This window comes from Wickerhamomyces anomalus (assembly GCF_001661255.1).
Source record: "Wickerhamomyces anomalus NRRL Y-366-8 unplaced genomic scaffold WICANscaffold_5, whole genome shotgun sequence".
Classification (NCBI taxonomy): Eukaryota; Fungi; Ascomycota; class Saccharomycetes; order Phaffomycetales; family Wickerhamomycetaceae; genus Hansenula; species Hansenula anomala.
In genome coordinates this window covers 765,385-782,581 of record NW_017567114.1, presented here as the reverse complement: position 1 = coordinate 782,581, position 17,197 = coordinate 765,385, and the positions used below count along the sequence as shown (strand labels likewise).

General features: G+C 34.4%; 12 protein-coding genes across 12 annotated transcripts; 6 read left to right on the top strand and 6 right to left on the bottom strand.

The window, feature by feature from the left end:
- Positions 1 to 7: 7 nt before the first annotated feature.
- On the bottom strand, positions 8 to 766 carry WICANDRAFT_64341 (uncharacterized protein; the record flags this gene model as incomplete). Its single annotated transcript, XM_019183713.1, has 3 exons — positions 8 to 67; positions 108 to 490; positions 514 to 766. 3 exons carry the CDS (start codon positions 764 to 766, stop codon positions 8 to 10), a joined length of 696 nt encoding a protein of 231 aa, XP_019037408.1.
- A 326-nt stretch (positions 767 to 1,092) lies between these two features.
- On the top strand, positions 1,093 to 2,532 carry AFG1 (Afg1p; the record flags this gene model as incomplete). The annotated part of the gene is made up of 2 exons (XM_019185870.1): positions 1,093 to 1,143; positions 1,165 to 2,532. 2 exons carry the CDS (start codon positions 1,093 to 1,095, stop codon positions 2,530 to 2,532), a joined length of 1,419 nt encoding a protein of 472 aa, XP_019037407.1.
- Positions 2,533 to 2,577: 45 nt separating this feature from the next.
- Positions 2,578 to 4,932, bottom strand: SYF1 (mRNA splicing protein SYF1; the record flags this gene model as incomplete). The annotated part of the gene is made up of 1 exon (XM_019182177.1): positions 2,578 to 4,932. One exon carries the CDS (start codon positions 4,930 to 4,932, stop codon positions 2,578 to 2,580), a length of 2,355 nt encoding a protein of 784 aa, XP_019037406.1.
- Positions 4,933 to 5,120: 188 nt separating this feature from the next.
- On the top strand, positions 5,121 to 6,181 carry VMA8 (H(+)-transporting V1 sector ATPase subunit D; the record flags this gene model as incomplete). The annotated part of the gene is made up of 3 exons (XM_019185051.1): positions 5,121 to 5,134; positions 5,293 to 5,434; positions 5,489 to 6,181. 3 exons carry the CDS (start codon positions 5,121 to 5,123, stop codon positions 6,179 to 6,181), a joined length of 849 nt encoding a protein of 282 aa, XP_019037405.1.
- Positions 6,182 to 6,467: 286 nt separating this feature from the next.
- WICANDRAFT_33857 (putative aminopeptidase) lies at positions 6,468 to 7,535 on the top strand (the record flags this gene model as incomplete). Its single annotated transcript, XM_019182119.1, has 1 exon — positions 6,468 to 7,535. The coding sequence occupies one exon, from the start codon at positions 6,468 to 6,470 to the stop codon at positions 7,533 to 7,535; it is 1,068 nt and encodes a 355-aa protein (XP_019037404.1).
- Positions 7,536 to 8,070: 535 nt separating this feature from the next.
- On the top strand, positions 8,071 to 9,573 carry WICANDRAFT_80349 (uncharacterized protein; the record flags this gene model as incomplete). Its single annotated transcript, XM_019185050.1, has 1 exon — positions 8,071 to 9,573. The coding sequence occupies one exon, from the start codon at positions 8,071 to 8,073 to the stop codon at positions 9,571 to 9,573; it is 1,503 nt and encodes a 500-aa protein (XP_019037403.1).
- Positions 9,574 to 10,010: 437 nt separating this feature from the next.
- Positions 10,011 to 10,253, bottom strand: WICANDRAFT_85287 (uncharacterized protein; the record flags this gene model as incomplete). Its single annotated transcript, XM_019185869.1, has 1 exon — positions 10,011 to 10,253. One exon carries the CDS (start codon positions 10,251 to 10,253, stop codon positions 10,011 to 10,013), a length of 243 nt encoding a protein of 80 aa, XP_019037402.1.
- An 870-nt stretch (positions 10,254 to 11,123) lies between these two features.
- Positions 11,124 to 12,290, bottom strand: RML2 (mitochondrial 54S ribosomal protein uL2m; the record flags this gene model as incomplete). Its single annotated transcript, XM_019185868.1, has 1 exon — positions 11,124 to 12,290. The coding sequence occupies one exon, from the start codon at positions 12,288 to 12,290 to the stop codon at positions 11,124 to 11,126; it is 1,167 nt and encodes a 388-aa protein (XP_019037401.1).
- A 413-nt stretch (positions 12,291 to 12,703) lies between these two features.
- ATP5 (F1F0 ATP synthase subunit 5) lies at positions 12,704 to 13,324 on the top strand (the record flags this gene model as incomplete). The annotated part of the gene is made up of 1 exon (XM_019182217.1): positions 12,704 to 13,324. One exon carries the CDS (start codon positions 12,704 to 12,706, stop codon positions 13,322 to 13,324), a length of 621 nt encoding a protein of 206 aa, XP_019037400.1.
- Positions 13,325 to 13,660: 336 nt separating this feature from the next.
- Positions 13,661 to 14,758, top strand: WICANDRAFT_80346 (uncharacterized protein; the record flags this gene model as incomplete). The annotated part of the gene is made up of 1 exon (XM_019185049.1): positions 13,661 to 14,758. One exon carries the CDS (start codon positions 13,661 to 13,663, stop codon positions 14,756 to 14,758), a length of 1,098 nt encoding a protein of 365 aa, XP_019037399.1.
- Positions 14,759 to 14,857: 99 nt separating this feature from the next.
- On the bottom strand, positions 14,858 to 15,823 carry SUR2 (sphingosine hydroxylase; the record flags this gene model as incomplete). The annotated part of the gene is made up of 1 exon (XM_019182185.1): positions 14,858 to 15,823. One exon carries the CDS (start codon positions 15,821 to 15,823, stop codon positions 14,858 to 14,860), a length of 966 nt encoding a protein of 321 aa, XP_019037398.1.
- Positions 15,824 to 16,344: 521 nt separating this feature from the next.
- On the bottom strand, positions 16,345 to 17,087 carry MHR1 (mitochondrial 54S ribosomal protein mL67; the record flags this gene model as incomplete). The annotated part of the gene is made up of 2 exons (XM_019182086.1): positions 16,345 to 16,908; positions 16,968 to 17,087. 2 exons carry the CDS (start codon positions 17,085 to 17,087, stop codon positions 16,345 to 16,347), a joined length of 684 nt encoding a protein of 227 aa, XP_019037397.1.
- Positions 17,088 to 17,197: the final 110 nt, after the last annotated feature.

Sequence of the window (17,197 nt, the reverse complement as noted above, 5' to 3'; positions counted from 1 at the left end):
AATTTATTCACAAGACAATAGTACCACGCTTGAGAAAACCCATTTGGAATTTGTTTGAAACATTTATCTTTCAATGTTGTAATGATGTTGATGGGTGAATCATTCACTTTATCATCTTTTAATTTAAATTCTTCAAATGCTGGTAAATTGAACATTATTTTCATGTTATTGATGGTTGTTTGTTCAAAATTCATCATTATATCATTAAATTGCACTTGATCAGATACATGATTTTGTTGTTGCAGAGGTTGTTGAACAGTTTGAAGTAACTGTAATAGTTGAGCAAGTGTTTGTGGATCCATTGAATTGAGGACATTAGTAGCAGCATTAGTGTTTGAAGTTGTGCTATTGGTTCCATGTTGTGTATTATTAGATAAACCCGGTGGAAGTGATGAAGGTGCTGATAAACCTGGAGGAAACAATGGTGCTGAATTTGGTTGAGGTAATCCAGGTGGTGGGAAAAAGTGCGATTTTGATTTGACCCATTTGTCTCATGGTCCGTTTCAGTTGAACTAGAAAAATTTTCATTTTGTGCAGATAATGCAGCTTGTTGAACACCATTTGTTGAAAAATTTTCTTCTGAAGTGGTTGAGTTTGGTGTGTTTTCAGATGTTGATGCAGCATGTGATGCAGAAATATTGTTTTCAATTGCTGTAACACGAGGATTAGCCTTGGTTTTTCTGGCTGGTTTTCTGGTTTTGGTTACTCTAGTTGTTGAAGAGGTTGAAGAGGTGTTTCTTCTATTGGAGTTTCTTGTGACAGCCATTGTTTCTAGTTGATGTTGATTTAATGATCACTTGTTTTATTTTATTCGTGGTTTTAACCTGACAGAATATCCTCTACTGTGTGTATATAAGGTAATTCCGATGTTCTATTAATATACATATAATGTTACAATTAGTGGATTCTTGATTCTTCTTATAGTTGATGTGAAATGTTGAGTATTGATGAATTGTGCATAATTGGTTATTCTGGTTATGTAATACCTGACAGATTTTCATCCACTTTTCGAATTTAAAAACAATTGAAAATTCGAGAGCAGTTTTATGAAATTTATGTACACAACTAGTTTTATATGAGTTCGTCACAAAGATGCTCAAGTTGTATGGCCCTTCCACTTGCAGAAGACTATTACATAGTAGTGTAAAGCTACTGAACTCAGAGGCTAAAACTCCACTACAAGAGTATGATCGGTTGGTATCTATAGGTAAATTGAGAGATGATCAATATCAAAGAGGTATAATAAAGTCTTTGGGTGACCTTCATGCTCAATTGACTCGTTATAGTCCACAGATAGTAGAGATCCCAAATGCTTCCAATTTAAAGCCCAAAACTGGTATAACCAAAATGTTTTCAAATCTTTTCCATAAAAAAGTGGAATTCACTCAAACTGACTATGACACAATTCCAAAGGGGATATATCTATATGGTGATGTTGGTTGTGGTAAGACAATGTTGATGGATCTATTCTATTCTACAATCCCAAAGCATTTACCAAAGAAACGTTTGCATTTCCATCAATTTATGCAAAACCTTCATAAGCGATCTCATCAACTCATTGTGGAACATGGTTCTCCAGATTTAGATACAATCCCAATAATTACTGCAGAAATTGCACAAGAAGCTACTGTTTTATGCTTTGATGAATTTCAAGTCACAGATGTTGCTGATGCGATGTTGTTACGTCGTTTGTTAACAAGAGCTCTTAGACCAGATCATGGGTTAGTTTTATTTGCAACTTCGAATAGAGCACCTGATGATTTATACATTAATGGTATTCAAAGAGAATCATTCATACCATGTATTCAATTATTGAAACGTCGTACTGAAGTGATTTATTTGAACTCTCCAACTGATTATAGAAAAGTTCCCAAACCAATATCTTCTGTTTATTATTATCCTAAACCTGGTATTTCATACACTTCAAAACATTCACAAGCTGCTGCTAAACAACATGTTGAATCTTGGTATAATTTCTTTGCCCAAGGTCACGGACCTGAATATGATATCGAGTTAACAATCTGGGGAAGAATCTTGAAAGTTCCAAAAGGTTCACCTCCTTATGTTGCACAATTCACATTTGAAGAATTATGTGGAAGCCCCTTAGCTGCTGGTGATTATCTTTCATTAGCTACACATTTCAATGCATTTATCATCACAGATATCCCATATCTATCCATCAATGTTAGAGATCAAGTTAGAAGATTCATTACATTCCTTGATGCTGTTTATGATAATCATGGAAGATTATGTGTAACAGTAGCTGCACCATTTGAAGATTTATTTGTGGAGCCTGAAGATATAAAACAAGGTGCTTATGAGTTAAAAGCTTCAAATCAAGATGATAAAGAAATTGATGATAGTTTTGCAAATGATGAACTAGTTCAAACTCATGGTTTTAGTAAAAAAATTGCTAAAAAGGCACAATTATTTGCATTAGACGAAGAAAAATTCGCATTTGCTAGAGCATTAAGTAGATTATCACAAATGTCTACACAAGATTGGGTGGATAATAATAAACATCATGATTAATGGCCCCCCTCCCTTATGACTTTCTTTTTAATTAATACACACAAATTAAATATCAAGATCAATTGCATCTGGATTAATTTCATTAGCTTGAGCTGTAGGTGCACTAGCATTAATTGAAGAAACTTTAGGACCTTCACTAGATTTTACAAACCCCACTGGTTCACTTGAATTTAAAATATCAGTGTTGAACTCCTCAGTAGCTTGTCTTTTGATTCTCAACATGGCCTTATAGGTCTCTTTATTACCATGAGCAACTTCAAAATCACTCCAAAATTCCCATAATTTGGTGTTTTTAATTGGTGATTGTTGCAATGCACCATATTTCAATAATTCACGAGCTCTTTCAAATTCATTTAATTTGATTTCGATATCTGCAAATCTTATTACAAAAGCAATTGCATATTTCAAAGGTAATTCATCAATAGCTCTTGTTAAAATTGGTCTTGTGCTTGTTAATCCACTATGTTCAATAGTCTTTGCAATCAAAACGTTTAAGACTTCTGGTTTATCATCTAATTTCACTGAATCAACAGCCTTATTTAACAGTTTCAAACTTCTTTGAATTAATCCATTATCTTCTTCCAATTTAGAATATAACAAATAAATGGGTTTTGACAAATCTGAAGGACATTCAGATAATGCGTGTTCAAATAAATCTCTTAATCTTTCAATGTTTAAATTTCTTTTCAATGCTTTTGTTAAATAAATATTCCAAATTTCGAAAACCACTGGGAATTTAAAAATGTTAACACCGCGTTCATAAATTTTAAAAGCTTCTTCAAATCTATTATTTTCTTCCAAGAAGTTTGCATAATTTATGACAGTTAGTGGTGTAGCAATTTTCAATTCAAAAACTCGATCATAAATAGAACATGTCTCTTCAATATCACCAGAACTTTCAACAAGATCTAAATAAAATGACCATAACTTTATACTTTTATGTATTCTACCTTGAACAGCAATTGATGAATCCCAATAATCAATTTTGGAAATCTTGGGTGATTTTGTCGCAACTTCCAAAACTTTTATAGCTTTTTCAATATCATCTTGTCTTAATTCCAATTCTGACCATTCTAACCAAATATTAACCAATTCATCTGGAGAATTGAATGGAACTTTAACAGCTTTATCCAAAATTGTTCTGGCTGTACTTAAATCATTATTTTCTTCATAAACTTTTGAATAATTTATCCAAATTGTGGAAAGCCCCTCAGTAGCCTTGAATGGTTCAATTGTGGTGATTGCTTTAACATAAGTTTGTAAAATATCTGATAAATTTTCTGGGTTAAATAAAGAAATACGATGTAACCATTCTTCAACATTATTTGGATTTTGACGCAGTTTAACATCGCTTAATAAGAAAGGTCTTTTATCCATTAATTTTTCAAACCTTGCCAATTGAAGATCTAGTTCCAAGTTTAACTCATCTATATCCTCTCCAGCTTCCTCTTTTGAAGAAATCAGCTCCACCAACTTATTTATTGAGCTTTCTTCAAACTCAGCATAACTATCATAAATAACCGTGAAATCTTTAACCGTGAGCACTAACTCGAGCCCTTCTTCTAACAAGGCTCTTGCTTTTTCATATGCGCCTCTTTTACTGAAATATGTGGCTAGTTTAACATATAATTTCCCTTGTTGATCAGGGAATCTCTCAATACCATTTCTAACAAAGTTCTCCACAATAGTGTCATGGTTTTGATCAGCTTTCTTTGTTGACATTAATATATCTGCATACTCAAGCCAGAGCTCTAATGGAGATTTACCTTCTTTTGAAACAAAATTTTCATCATTCAATACTTTTTCGAAAACCGTTATGCTATTCTTGATATCTTTAAACTGTATTAGTCTATTCAACACTAATTCAATGTCATCTGGATTGAAGATTAAGTATTTTAAATAAATCTTTGAACCTGTTAATCCACCAACGCTATCTGCAAATTCCAAATATAATGGCCAAATCTTTTGATGTTGGGTCACTGGTAACATCCTCAAAGCTTCTGTGAATTTCCTCCTTATGAAAGTAACATCTTCTTGTAATAATAAGAATTGTAAATATTTAACCCAAAGCATTGGCATCTTGTTCAATAGATATAGTGATTTCTCAAATTCATTATTGACATCAAGGAACTCCTGCTTGTGTTCAATTGGGTTCAAATCCTGCACCAACTCTATTCTCATGTCCAAATACATGATCCATAGTTTATAAGATCTTTTCAAATGATCACAGGCCCTTTGCAAAATGAATAGTTTCTCTGTTGTGGAATCTTTATGCCAAAAGTATCTTAACCAGTTGGTGAGGTTATCAGGATCCTCGAGGATTTGATGTTCATATGGTAAGTCAGCATCCTGTATCAACTCAAGCCCCAAATTCACCCTTTTAAGGACAGAATCACTCATAATAACCACAGTTTTCTGAATCTACTTGAAACTTTGATGTTTCTAAAAGTTTTTATTTTGATTTTGAAGCTGTTCGCGAATTTCTCTTTTCGAGGATGTCAATTTCAGAAAATGCTGAATTGATAAAAGAAAGTGGGCCATAGTAAGTCCACAACCATTTGCTCAAGAGCTGGAACAGATACACCGATATGTCGAATAATAGGTATGTTGAACATGGAGGGAGGACAAAGTTTTGTATCTCGCCTTTTTTCTGGAGATGAATCCATCCAATTGTCGAGTATATTTGCAAATGGGACGTAATTCAGGGAGATAAAAACTTTTTGGTTGCATAATGAACAAATGACTAACTTTTCGCAAAAGAGAAGCAGTTTTCCCTACTCGTATGACCTTGGGTCTTATGAAAGGTAAACTGAAAGGTGCTCAGCAAGGTCACAGTTTGTTGAAGAGAAAATCTGAGGCCTTGACCAAAAGATTTAGAGATATAACGAAACGTATTGATGATGTGAGTACTTTGATAATACTGAAATGAATGATGATTACTAACAAATACTCAAAGGCTAAAAGAAAAATGGGTAGAGTTATGCAAACTGCTGCATTTTCATTAGCTGAAGTTACTTATGCCACTGGTGATAACATTGGTTATCAAGTTCAAGAATCTGTCAAGAATGCTAGATTTAAAGTTAGAGCTAAGCAAGAAAATGTTAGTGGTGTTTATTTACCACAGTTTGAAAGTTATATTGAAGAAGGTATCAACGATTTCAAGTTGACTGGGTTAGGTAGAGGTGGTCAACAAGTTCAAAAGGCTAAAAATGTTTATTCCAAAGCTGTTGAGACTCTTGTGGAATTGGCATCTTTACAAACTGCTTTTATAATCTTGGATGAAGTTATCAAAGTTACAAACAGAAGAGTCAATGCCATTGAGCATGTTATTATTCCAAGAACTGAAAATACAATTGCTTATATCAATAGTGAATTGGATGAATTGGATAGAGAGGAATTTTATAGATTGAAGAAAGTTCAAGAAAAGAAACAACAAGCCACTGCTAGAGCAGATGCTGAACTGAAAGCTAAAAGAGAGCAACTAGCCAAGGATCAAGAAGAAGCACTAGCTAATGAAGCACCAGATGCTGAAACACAAGCTGACCCTACACATGAGGCTGAAGAAGTTGAGAAATTGGCTGCAGCTCAAGAGGATGGAGCTGAACCAAGCAGCTTGACACAAGAACAAGAAGACGATGTCATTTTCTAGTTTTTGTCTCCATCTTTCATGATTTTTTCATAGTTATAAAAATAATGCGTTTATTCGAAGTTGTACCTTTTTAGTTTCCCGATATGGCAGTCTAGCCTCGAGACCATTATCAGTTCTTGCTTTTTTATTAAAAGGTGCCACCTTAAAAACTCTCTTTCAACAACATCAAGAACAACAACAAAGTATGAAACTATACCAAGTCCTACTATTTGTGCTGCCATTATCGCTCGCGTTCCCATTATGGGGGCTTGACCAATTGAAAAACCTATTGCCATCAACTGGTTTCATGGATGAACAACGGTTAATTGTAACATCTGAAGATTCGGAACCTATAAGAATCTCTGAATTGGATAAATTGAAATTGAAAAGAAGTGGTGTTAAATTCATCGATATAACGAATCATCAGTCATGGTTTTGGTCAACCAAGAAAGAGAAAACTCCAGTTCCTGTTTATAACTATCCAACAAATGTTTCATACCCAAAAGAAGTTTCGAATTTGATTACAGATATTCAATTGGAAAATTTACATGATAATTTAGCTAATTTTTCATCTTTCTACTCAAGATATTATAAATCTGAAAATGGTTTGAAAAGTGCATCCTGGTTATTTGCCAAATTGAATGAAATTGTTGCTAATTCCAAAAATAATATAACCGTTGAGAAGTTTTCACATGAATGGTTACAATTTTCAATTATTGTTAGGATTCCTGGTAAAAAATCACCAGAAACTAGAGTTGTTGTTGGATCTCATCAAGATTCTACAAATCTATTATTTCCAAATATAATGAAGGCACCAGGTGCAGATGATGATGGTAGTGGTGTTACAACCAACTTAGAAGCTTTAAGAATCCTTGTTGAAACTGGCTTTGAACCTGATAATACAATTGAGTTCCATTTTTACTCTGCAGAGGAAGGTGGTCTATTAGGTTCTTTAGATATCTTTACTGATTATAAATCTAAAGGTAATAAAGTTGTTTCAGTTTTACAACAAGATATGACTGGATACGTTCAAAAAACATTGGATAATGGTGAAAAAGAACACGTTGGTGTTATCACAGATTATGTTTCTGCCCCATTCACTGAATTTGTCAAGTTGATTATTGATTCCTATTTATCAATTCCTTATATTGAAACAAAATGTGGGTATGCATGTAGTGATCATGCTAGTGCTTTACAAAACGGATATCCTTCAAGTTTTGTCATTGAAAGTGATTTCAAGTACACTAATCCTTATATTCATTCAACAACTGATACCTTGGATAGATTAAGTTTCCATCATATTGCTGAATTTACTAAATTAGTTTTGGGCTACACCTATGAATTAGGTTTCCACAAGTTTGAGGAAGTTAATTGAACAATTGATTTAATGAATATAAGCTCTCTGAAGTCACTAGATAATCTTTTCATAGTACTTTAAAATTGCTATATAATTGTTAATTGTAGAGCCTATTGTTCTTTTAGTTCGCGAGCATGCGTAATACTGCAGCTAAATTGAATATTGTGGAAGAAACAAACAACTAGACTGCACTGCACACCAATTATTTTGAGATCAACTATATTTTGATATTAATCGTTTCCAATAGTATAAAAAGTTGAAACTTAGCCCACGAATACACAACAATTTTAGACATATTATTTACAGGTTTCCAGAGCAGGTGAGTGTGGGCCTACCATTATTTTACCGATTTGACCTTCCATGCAGCATTGTTTACATTTACAAAAGGAAAAATATTCTCTTGTGAAAAGTATCATAAATTTGCAGCATGGAAGTTGACCGGAGGTGCTAAAAGCCCAAGTAACTCAAAAATCCCAAACTTTCAAGCTTCCAAACTTCCCATCAAGTCCACATCATTCGCAAAGCAAATATTTAATCATTTTCCAACATCACTATGTCTGCAGAACCAACAGCCAATGACACCAGTTCTCTGGGTATAGATAACAACGGTCAGCTTGAAAAAGAGTTAGAAGAGACTATAGATGCTAATCGTGACCAGCTATTTGAAAATATTGAAAAGGAGGTGGAGAAAGACTTGGTTGAAATCAATCATTCAAATCTCTTAAGAAACTTTCACCATGTTAACTCTCCAAGCTCTGTTGAACCCCAATTAACAAACCTGTGGATTTCTCAAATTTATACCTTTATCTTACGAGAAGTTTTGAACATTGATATTAGGTGTTTCTCTGTGAATGCTAAGGATGTTGAACGTATTGAGTACGGTCCCTTCAGTTTTACTACATTCGTCAAATTATGGAAGCTGCCTTTTTCCATTGCAAGTTCAACCAACGTTTCACTAAATGGAAGCAATCAGATGGTTCTGAATGGTTCATCTAGTCAGCTTAAAAGGAGATTTACAGATATAGGCATTGAGAATCTTTCCAAAGTCAATTATGAAGGCTACTTGTTGAAAAACATTAAACAAATGGAGGATGAAATTTTTGATAGGGTTAGGAAATTGGATATGTACTCGTACAAGTCAGAATTGAAGTATTTATTGCAATCGAGTTTAGTTCACTGCTTTGGTCATCATGGATACCGGCTAGCTGCTGCTTCAGAGAATGGTCTTGCAAGTCAATTCTCTAATCGAGTAATAAGTCCGGTGGTGGAATTTCTTTCATTTGTTTTCAGCATGACATTAACACACCACGAAGACAGTGGTTTAGGATTTGGAAACACTTTGCCAGGTGATTCCTTGAAAAAAGAACTAGAAAGTTTAGGAGTTAGTAGTTCACATATTGACAAGGTTGTTACCATGAATTCTGGTTCTGCTAGTGAAGACGGGAGAGACAAAAAGGTTTTATTTATTGAACATAGAAAAGCTCCAAAGGTCTCAAAAATGGGTTCACCAGATGATTTGGAAAAGATCAAGGGTATTTTGTTGCAGGTATTTTCCTACAAGGCCTGCTCAAATGAGTTAAACTGTGGTATTATCAATGATCTTTATGGGTCTTTGTTGGTTTTTTTCGACTCAAATGATTTCAAGCATACTGAAGATGGTCTGTTTACTTTGAAGAATGTTCAATCTTATCAAGTTAACGATGTTGAGTTTTTCTATCAGGTGGATGATAATGAAAAGCATCATCTCAATTCAAGGATTATTGTTTCAATGATGATTTACATGGAAATAAAGAAATATATGAAAAAAGATTCTGAGAAAGGGACCAAGACAACCCAGCCTGTTTCTGGTTTGGAGCTCAAGATGGATCAAAGCAACTATAGGGAGCCTCTGAAGGTCCTGAATTCAAAGGTTAATGAGTCCATAAAAGATCTGAATCTAAAAAAGGGTAAAAAACTTTCAACCTTGAAAAGTGATGAAAAATCAAAAGGCCAAAAAAGGGCATTGAGAACAGCAACAAGTGGTGAAGCAAAAAGAAAGAAAGGTCTGAGACCCTGAGATTTGTGCCGTAGTTGGATCATACGCTAGTGTAAGAAAAGAAGACAGTAGGTGTATTGACATTGACATTGATTGAATGATTGAATTTATGCAAGAGTAATGTTGCAACAAAGTGTCTGTAGATTTGACTTTTTCCAAACCAAAATGTTTTGAACTAATATGATGAAGCTCGTCACAACACTGGACAAATCTTGTATTTCAGCTAAGTTGAAGTCAGGAATAGAATCAAATAAAAGATTGATAACTTTGAATAGCAAATGTTGAGATCCCACAAACGATATCAGCACGTTCCATGATTTCATCAATGAATTTGAAAACAGTAGCATCAACTGAGTATGTGTAATACAATAAATCACCAAAGCCACCAAGGCCAGGACCATAGCAAGAGAATAACGATTCTAATGAACGTGGATAGCTATCAGCTGATATTGAACAGTTTATGATTGAACAAATGTGGAGGAAACAAAATAATCAAGATTCAGCATCATCAGGCTTAAACTTAGATACAACACTGAGGTAGATGACTTTATAACAAGACCAGAGGACATAATAAATGGATAAAACTTGTTGATTTCATCTAGCTGTTGAACAAACTTCGGCAATTGGACATCTTTGAGAGTAGTTTTAGCTATATTCTCTTGTAAATCTGCAATGTTCTCTCTAACCTTGAAGGCGTTCATTCCACTTTGCATCCAAAGAGGCTAATATTCCTGGAGTAACATTCTCAGAAGTTAAAGGAGTAGCACTAGCATCTTGATATTCCTTTTAATTCATCTTCAGATTCAAGAGCTGAAGCAATTGGCAAATGAGCAGATGATGAATTTTGAATATCAAAAAAATGTAAAACTTGTTCGCGGAAACGTTTATTTTTGAGCTGTTATTTTGAGATCACTTGGGATTCTTAATAAACCAACAACAATGGTCTTTAGGGACCGAAAGCTGATTGAAAAGGATTATTTACACAAATGGCTGACACGAGAAGTGGTGTCGTGCTATGGTCCTGGCCTTGATAGCTTTGAGTTTGGAGGAAGACAAAGAATAGTGAAACTGTTAAAAGTATGATGGAAATTTACTTCAAATTAGCTTTACTAACCCAATCCATAGTTTCTTAAACTCCAATCAGATGGTTCATTACTTGTTTCCTTATCAGATTCAAATAATTTCGTATTTGGTGCTATAACACCTAGTTGTATTTCCAATTATGAGCGTGAAAATCATTGTAGAATCACTGAAAACACTACAAATTGCTTAATATTCATAAGACAAGTTAAATTGAGATGGTTAAGCCGCAGGAAATTTGCCAATCAGTTTGGGAATCTAATCAACATGTATCCATATGTTTGTTCGTTTGCAGTTTTGGAAATTGATGAAGTTGAAATGTTTGATGCTGATCAAACTGAATATCTTGTTAGATTAGAACCTGTTTATATCACTGATGATTATTATCGAGTTGTCAAACCTTATCAAATTAAAGAACCAGAATTACAATGTTTGTGAATAATATTATGTACATGCAAATAATTATATACACCCGGTTGTTCCTCATACAATCATTGTCTTATCTTTCTACCTTCTTTACCTCTTGGTCTATCTTTAACCTTCATTCTGTTTTGGTTTTTACCTCTTCTTGTTTTATAACCTTTAGCCAATTGACCCCAAGGAGAAACAGAGTTTCTATTACCTTTAGATTTACCTCTACCACCACCATGAGGATGATCACAAGTATTCATGGCAACACCACGAACTTTTGGTCTTCTATCTCTCCATCTTGATCTACCAGCTTTACCAAGACTTAAATGTTGATGAGCAATATTGGAAACAATTCCTAAAGTGGCACAACTATCAAGATGAACATAACGATGTTCACCACTTTGTAATTTAACAATAGCTTTTTTCTTTTCTGGTAATTTTTGCATCAATCTACCATAAGTACCAGCAGCTCTACACATTTTACCTGGAGCATTGTTTAATAACCCAATGTTATGAATTGTAGCACCAATTGGAATCATTCTTAATGGTAAACAATTACCCTTTTGATTAGTCTTAGCAGCCAAAATAGCTGGATCAATTTTACCACCCATTTCTTTCATTAATCTTTCAGGAATACCTTGCATAAAACTTTCCACGATATCACCAGCTCTTAACCCATCAGAAGCAATGATGTATGATTTTTTATCAGTTTCTAAATTCTTCAACAAGGCAATATGAGCAGTTCTACCAGGATCATATTCAATTCTCAACACTTCTTGAGGACCTGACTCTTCTCTTGAATAATCAATCAATCTAATACGACGTTTATGACCACCACCTCTACCTCTGACGGTAATATGACCAGTGTTGTTTCTACCACCATGTTTCTTTTTAGGTATAGTTAAAGCTCTATATGGATTACCTTTCCATAAATGTGGGTAGATTGGTGCTCTATACCATCTAACACCCGGTGATGTTGGTTTATATCTTTTCAATTGAACGATTTCCTTAGCTAATTTACGACGTCTCTTGATGGTTTGATCTTGTTTTTCTAATTCTGTTAGATCAGCATCTCTTGGAGGGATAATGATTAATTGTTGGATTGAAGGTGGTTTAGCAGCAACAGCAACTTCAGCAGCAGCAGCAGTTGGTTGCTCAGTGGCAGGAGCAGCGGTGGAGGCCAGCCTTATGGAGGCTGTCCAGCTGCTCTTCGGTATTATCTTGGTGGCTATTCCCCTGAAGAACATGGTGCTGTGGTGCTGTTTGAATTCTAGCTCTGCTTGACGCTTTCTTCGAATTTTTCTTTTCACGAACTTGAATTTTTCATGAATTTCGTGGATATTTACCCGGATTTGATACTATGGAAATTGGTGTTGAAGTGGAATTTTAAAGGTGAGTTTTGGTGGTGTGAGTTGGATTAAAATTGGTGATATGGTGTAAATTATATCAATTAACTCATAAATCACATTAAATTAAGACTTTCTCTATATAAAATCACCTCTTTCCAGCCATTTACACCCACCATCACCACCCGGTACGCGCACTCTTCAAATCAAATTGTTCCAAAAAAGTTTTGAACGAAGAAAAAAAGCTGAAAAACCCCCTGAACAAAACTCGACAACAAACTCCAAAACAAACCACCTCAAACAAAGACCTCACAATGGCTTCAAGAATCTTCTCACGTACCTTGGCTACCGCTGCTGCCTCTGTCAAACCACCAGTCCAATTGTTTGGCTTGGACGGTACCTATGCCACTGCCTTGTACACTGCTGCTGCTAAATCCACCTCAATTGAATCTGCTGCTAAATCTTTAGATTCATTAAAGGCTAAAATCTCCAAAGATTCTAAAATCGGTGAATTCTTATCCAACCCAGCCTTGTCTTCTGAAGATCGTGCTGTTGTTGTTGATACTTTAGCTAAATCTACCCCATCAATTGATGCTTCAGTTTCAAACTTGTTGAAAGTTTTAGGTGAAAACAACAGACTAAACTTGTTAGAACAAGTTTTCACCCAATTCAAAGTTTTGACTGATGCTCATCATGGTATCGTTGAAGCAATTGTCACTTCTTCAACTAAATTAGATTCAAAAATTTTGAAAAAAATTGAAAACTCAATCTCAAAATCAAAATTTGTTGGTTCAGGTAAAACTTTAAGATTAACTAATGATGTTAACCCAGATATCCTTGGAGGTTTGATTGTTGAAGTTGGTGACAGAACCGTTGATTTATCAATTGCTTCAAAGATTGCTAGATTAAACCAAACTTTGAAAGAAGCTATCTAAATTTAATGACCTCAAAAGAAAAAAAAGAACCTTTACAATAAAAATTACACTATGGAATGTTACATATTCAATTCAAAAAACAGAATCCACATATAAAAAAAAACCCAATCATCCTTTTATTTGCATGTCAAAGAGAAAGATATTTTTTACACATTATTAGATATAACAAAGAGAAAAAATGTTCTTTTATAACGACAAATTTTGAACGTGTTTGTTTATGAATTACAAAGATTAAGAAGAAAAAAAATTAATAAAAAAGATTTTTAGAAACATGAAGCCTCCTTGTAGAAGATTATAATCGAAACAGGGAAGTAACCACTACTAACAAAGAAAAAGATGAATATAGATAAAGAGTTATTATCACTATTGACACAATACCAATCAATTGAATCATATAAACAAGTTTCACTAGAATACACCTCACAAGATACATCCCAAATCATCAATGACTTCATCCATCTCCAACACCCTTCATTAACTTCAATCAACTTTCTAAACAAAACATCATCATCACCACCATCATTCCCCCTACAAATATCACCAAAATTTCCTCAATTATCCACAAGGAAAACATATGAAGTCCTCCAATTCTCCAACTACATCCTATCTTTACACGAATCAACACCTTTCGAATTCATCGTGGACGTCGGTGCAGGGAAATCATACCTTGGTCAATCATTATCATCCCATTTCAAAATCATCTCCATCGAGAAAGATGTCTCCAAGGTTAAAACCTTCAACAGATTCATAAGACAGAGTCCTCAGATCCATCAAACTACTGAATTGAGATTCGGTGAGGATACTATACACTTTATCAATTCTCAGAAGGCACGCAATGGAGAACTTCCCAGGGCGTTGATTGTGGGATTGGATACCTGTGGAGATTTGCCCAATGTGATCATGGATGGTGTTGTCGAGGGGGTTAAAGGGCTGGATGTCATTGGGTGTTGTGTTGTGAGTTGTTGTTTCCATAAAGTGTCGAGATTCGTTTCTGATGAGTTGAAGGGTGATGGTGTCAGGTTTGATGTTTTAGGGTATGGTCAGGATTTAAGGTTTTTGTCAAATGATGAGATTGTTTTAAGTTTTAAAAAGGAGTTTTATAAAGAGGTGTTGAAATTGGAGTTAGATGATGTTGAGTTGACAGGTTTGAAGAATAAGGATTTTGAGAATTGGGAATCGTTCATTTCTAGAGTTGGTGAGGTTTATGGATTTGAACAACTGGATCATCTCGAGTTTAATCAAGATGAGTTTATTGGGAATTTCATCAAGTGGTGTTTTGTAAAAGGGGTATTGAGTCAAGTTGTGGAAACATTGGTGCATCATGATAGGGTTCGTTATTTACAGAACCATGGTGTTGGGAATGTATCAATTGATGCCTTATTCGATTTCAACAAGAGTTCAAGAAACATATTAATCACAGGTATCAAATTATAAAAGATTTCATATATTCATTATTATTAAGATTAATTAAATTAAGTATTATTCAAAAGACACATTTATAATAGTACATCCTTGGGGCCATTTCATATGATTTTAATCCTTTTTATAAATTTCCGCCTTCTTCTTCAATTTAGCCATTTCACGATCATGTAAAAATTGTTTATATTTGGCAATTGTAATTGATTTTTGCTTCTCTTTATAATTATCCAAATCTTTATATCTTGTATTGTTTAAAATATCCCAAAATGTGAAAAAAGGTTGTGAAAAATTGGTCTTTATACCAAATTGTTGATGATGAATATCATGATAAATTGAATTATTTGGAAACAATTTTTGGAAAGGATCAAATGGTAAAGCATAACCACAATGATCATCAACTGTTTTCAAAGTGGAGAATGTATACAAGACAATAGCTTCTCTTGGGGTTAATTGAGTAACAATAGATGCAATACCAGTACCTAAAGTATCCAATAAGAACCCTTCCACTGGATCATTATATAGAGCACCAAAAGCATATGGAACATATAATCTATGATGTCTTGAATGGAATCTCTTGTATAATGCCTTATTTAGATGCATTATACGATGTAACCAATATTGCCATGAATCAATTATAAGAAATGCAATAAATATCTTCAACATGGAAAATCCATAAAGATGGTAAAATCTTAGGAATGATGTTGGAACCATTGGGTATTTATGAGATAATTTCCAAATTTGATACTCTTCATCACCTGTATATTGAATTGGATCAAAATTTGCCACAACTAAACCAACTATAGTTTGTATTATATGTTGTAAGATGACATCTTTCAAGACATCAATTCTTGAAGCTTTATTTCTTGAGGCAACTTCTTCAGGTGGATGAATTCTGTATTTTTCAGCAATTTCAAAAGTATCTATTATATAGAAAAACCCGGAATATGTCCAATATGCAACAACTGGTGCGATGAGTGCTAAGATGTTATCAGGGATACCTTCAATCAGACTTGGCTTCTCCACCAACTTGTAATCTGGAGCAGACATTAGAGTGTGATTTGCAAGGAATAAGTGATTCATTTAGAAAATACCAATGGATTGAAAATGAATAGGAGGTGTAAAACTTGATGAGACGAAAATGTAAAGCCTCTCTGTTTCTTCTCAGGAATTTGAATCTAGCTCTTTTTATAACAGTAACAGATGAATAAGACCAGCACCAATAACCAAAACCAACAGTTAAAGAATTAATCAACAACCAGCGATTCTTTGCCTGTTGTTTTGTTTTCGATTGTGTTTACGCAAGAGTCTCACGCTCTTTTATATGAAAAAAAAAGAAAAAGAAAAAACAAACAAAATTTCCAGAACAAATTCGCGAATTGCTGTGACTCTGCCTAGAGCTCTGCCTAGCGCTGGGCTGGCAATGGGCTGGCTCTCTGCCTAGCGACACGGTAAGTTTCAGCCTGCGCTAAACTAGCCGGGCAGGGGTCGGCCCACTTCTCAGCCCAACTTTAGGTGGACTGACCCATAATTCATAGGAAAGTTAAGCTACTACCTTTGAACTGATCTCGTGACGTCTATTTACAATGCTGTACCCCTAATATCTACACACTGGCTTCTGGTTGTTGCTTCTGCTCTGCTGATGCACTGGATTCTAGCTTAGCTGCAGATTTTTCCTTTTGTCTTTGTGAATTCTCCAACATACTCAATTTTTGGAATGCTTCTCTACCTTTTATTCTTAATTGATCCAATAGGGCAACTGGTGTCTTCAATCCAGTTCTATCCAATAGTTCATGCTTAACTAAATCACCGTTCCAATGTTTTAAATCACCTTTTCTCCATTCATCTTCCCAGTGAATCGTGGTTAATTTTTGAATATGTTCAACAACTGTATTTAAATCAGCAACTGCTTCTTGTGTATAAATTGGTCTATATTGAGCACTGTACCAAATGTGATTATCTTCATTTCTTGGTCTATATTTCATAGCTTCATCCTTCTTCGATATATCTCTCATGTTTCTTAATTGCACAAGACTATCATAAGCTTTAATAGCAGCTTCATAATCTGGGAAAGTTGCAACAGCCATGATTCTCCAGATATCTGGACGTGTGCTTGGTTTTCTGTTCTCCCAGTTTGGTCTTTTGAATTGTCTCTTTATTTGATATTGCTGAAACACTAGGTTAGTATATCTTTTTTCGTTATTTATGATGTTGAATCAATACTCACTGTGAATGTTGGTAATTGTGAATATAAAACTTGTCCAGACTCCATGTTTCTGAAAAGGAAAACTTGTGGAGCAAATTCATTTTTTCTCAACCAACTGGCTGGTCTGTATCTATTGGACATCTTTGATCAAACAACTGTGTTTTATTTATTTAATCTGAGATTTCCTTCGTTGATTTCCTTCGTATTCGCTTTTTTTTCCAATTTTTCACAAATTTTGCACAACTGCGAAA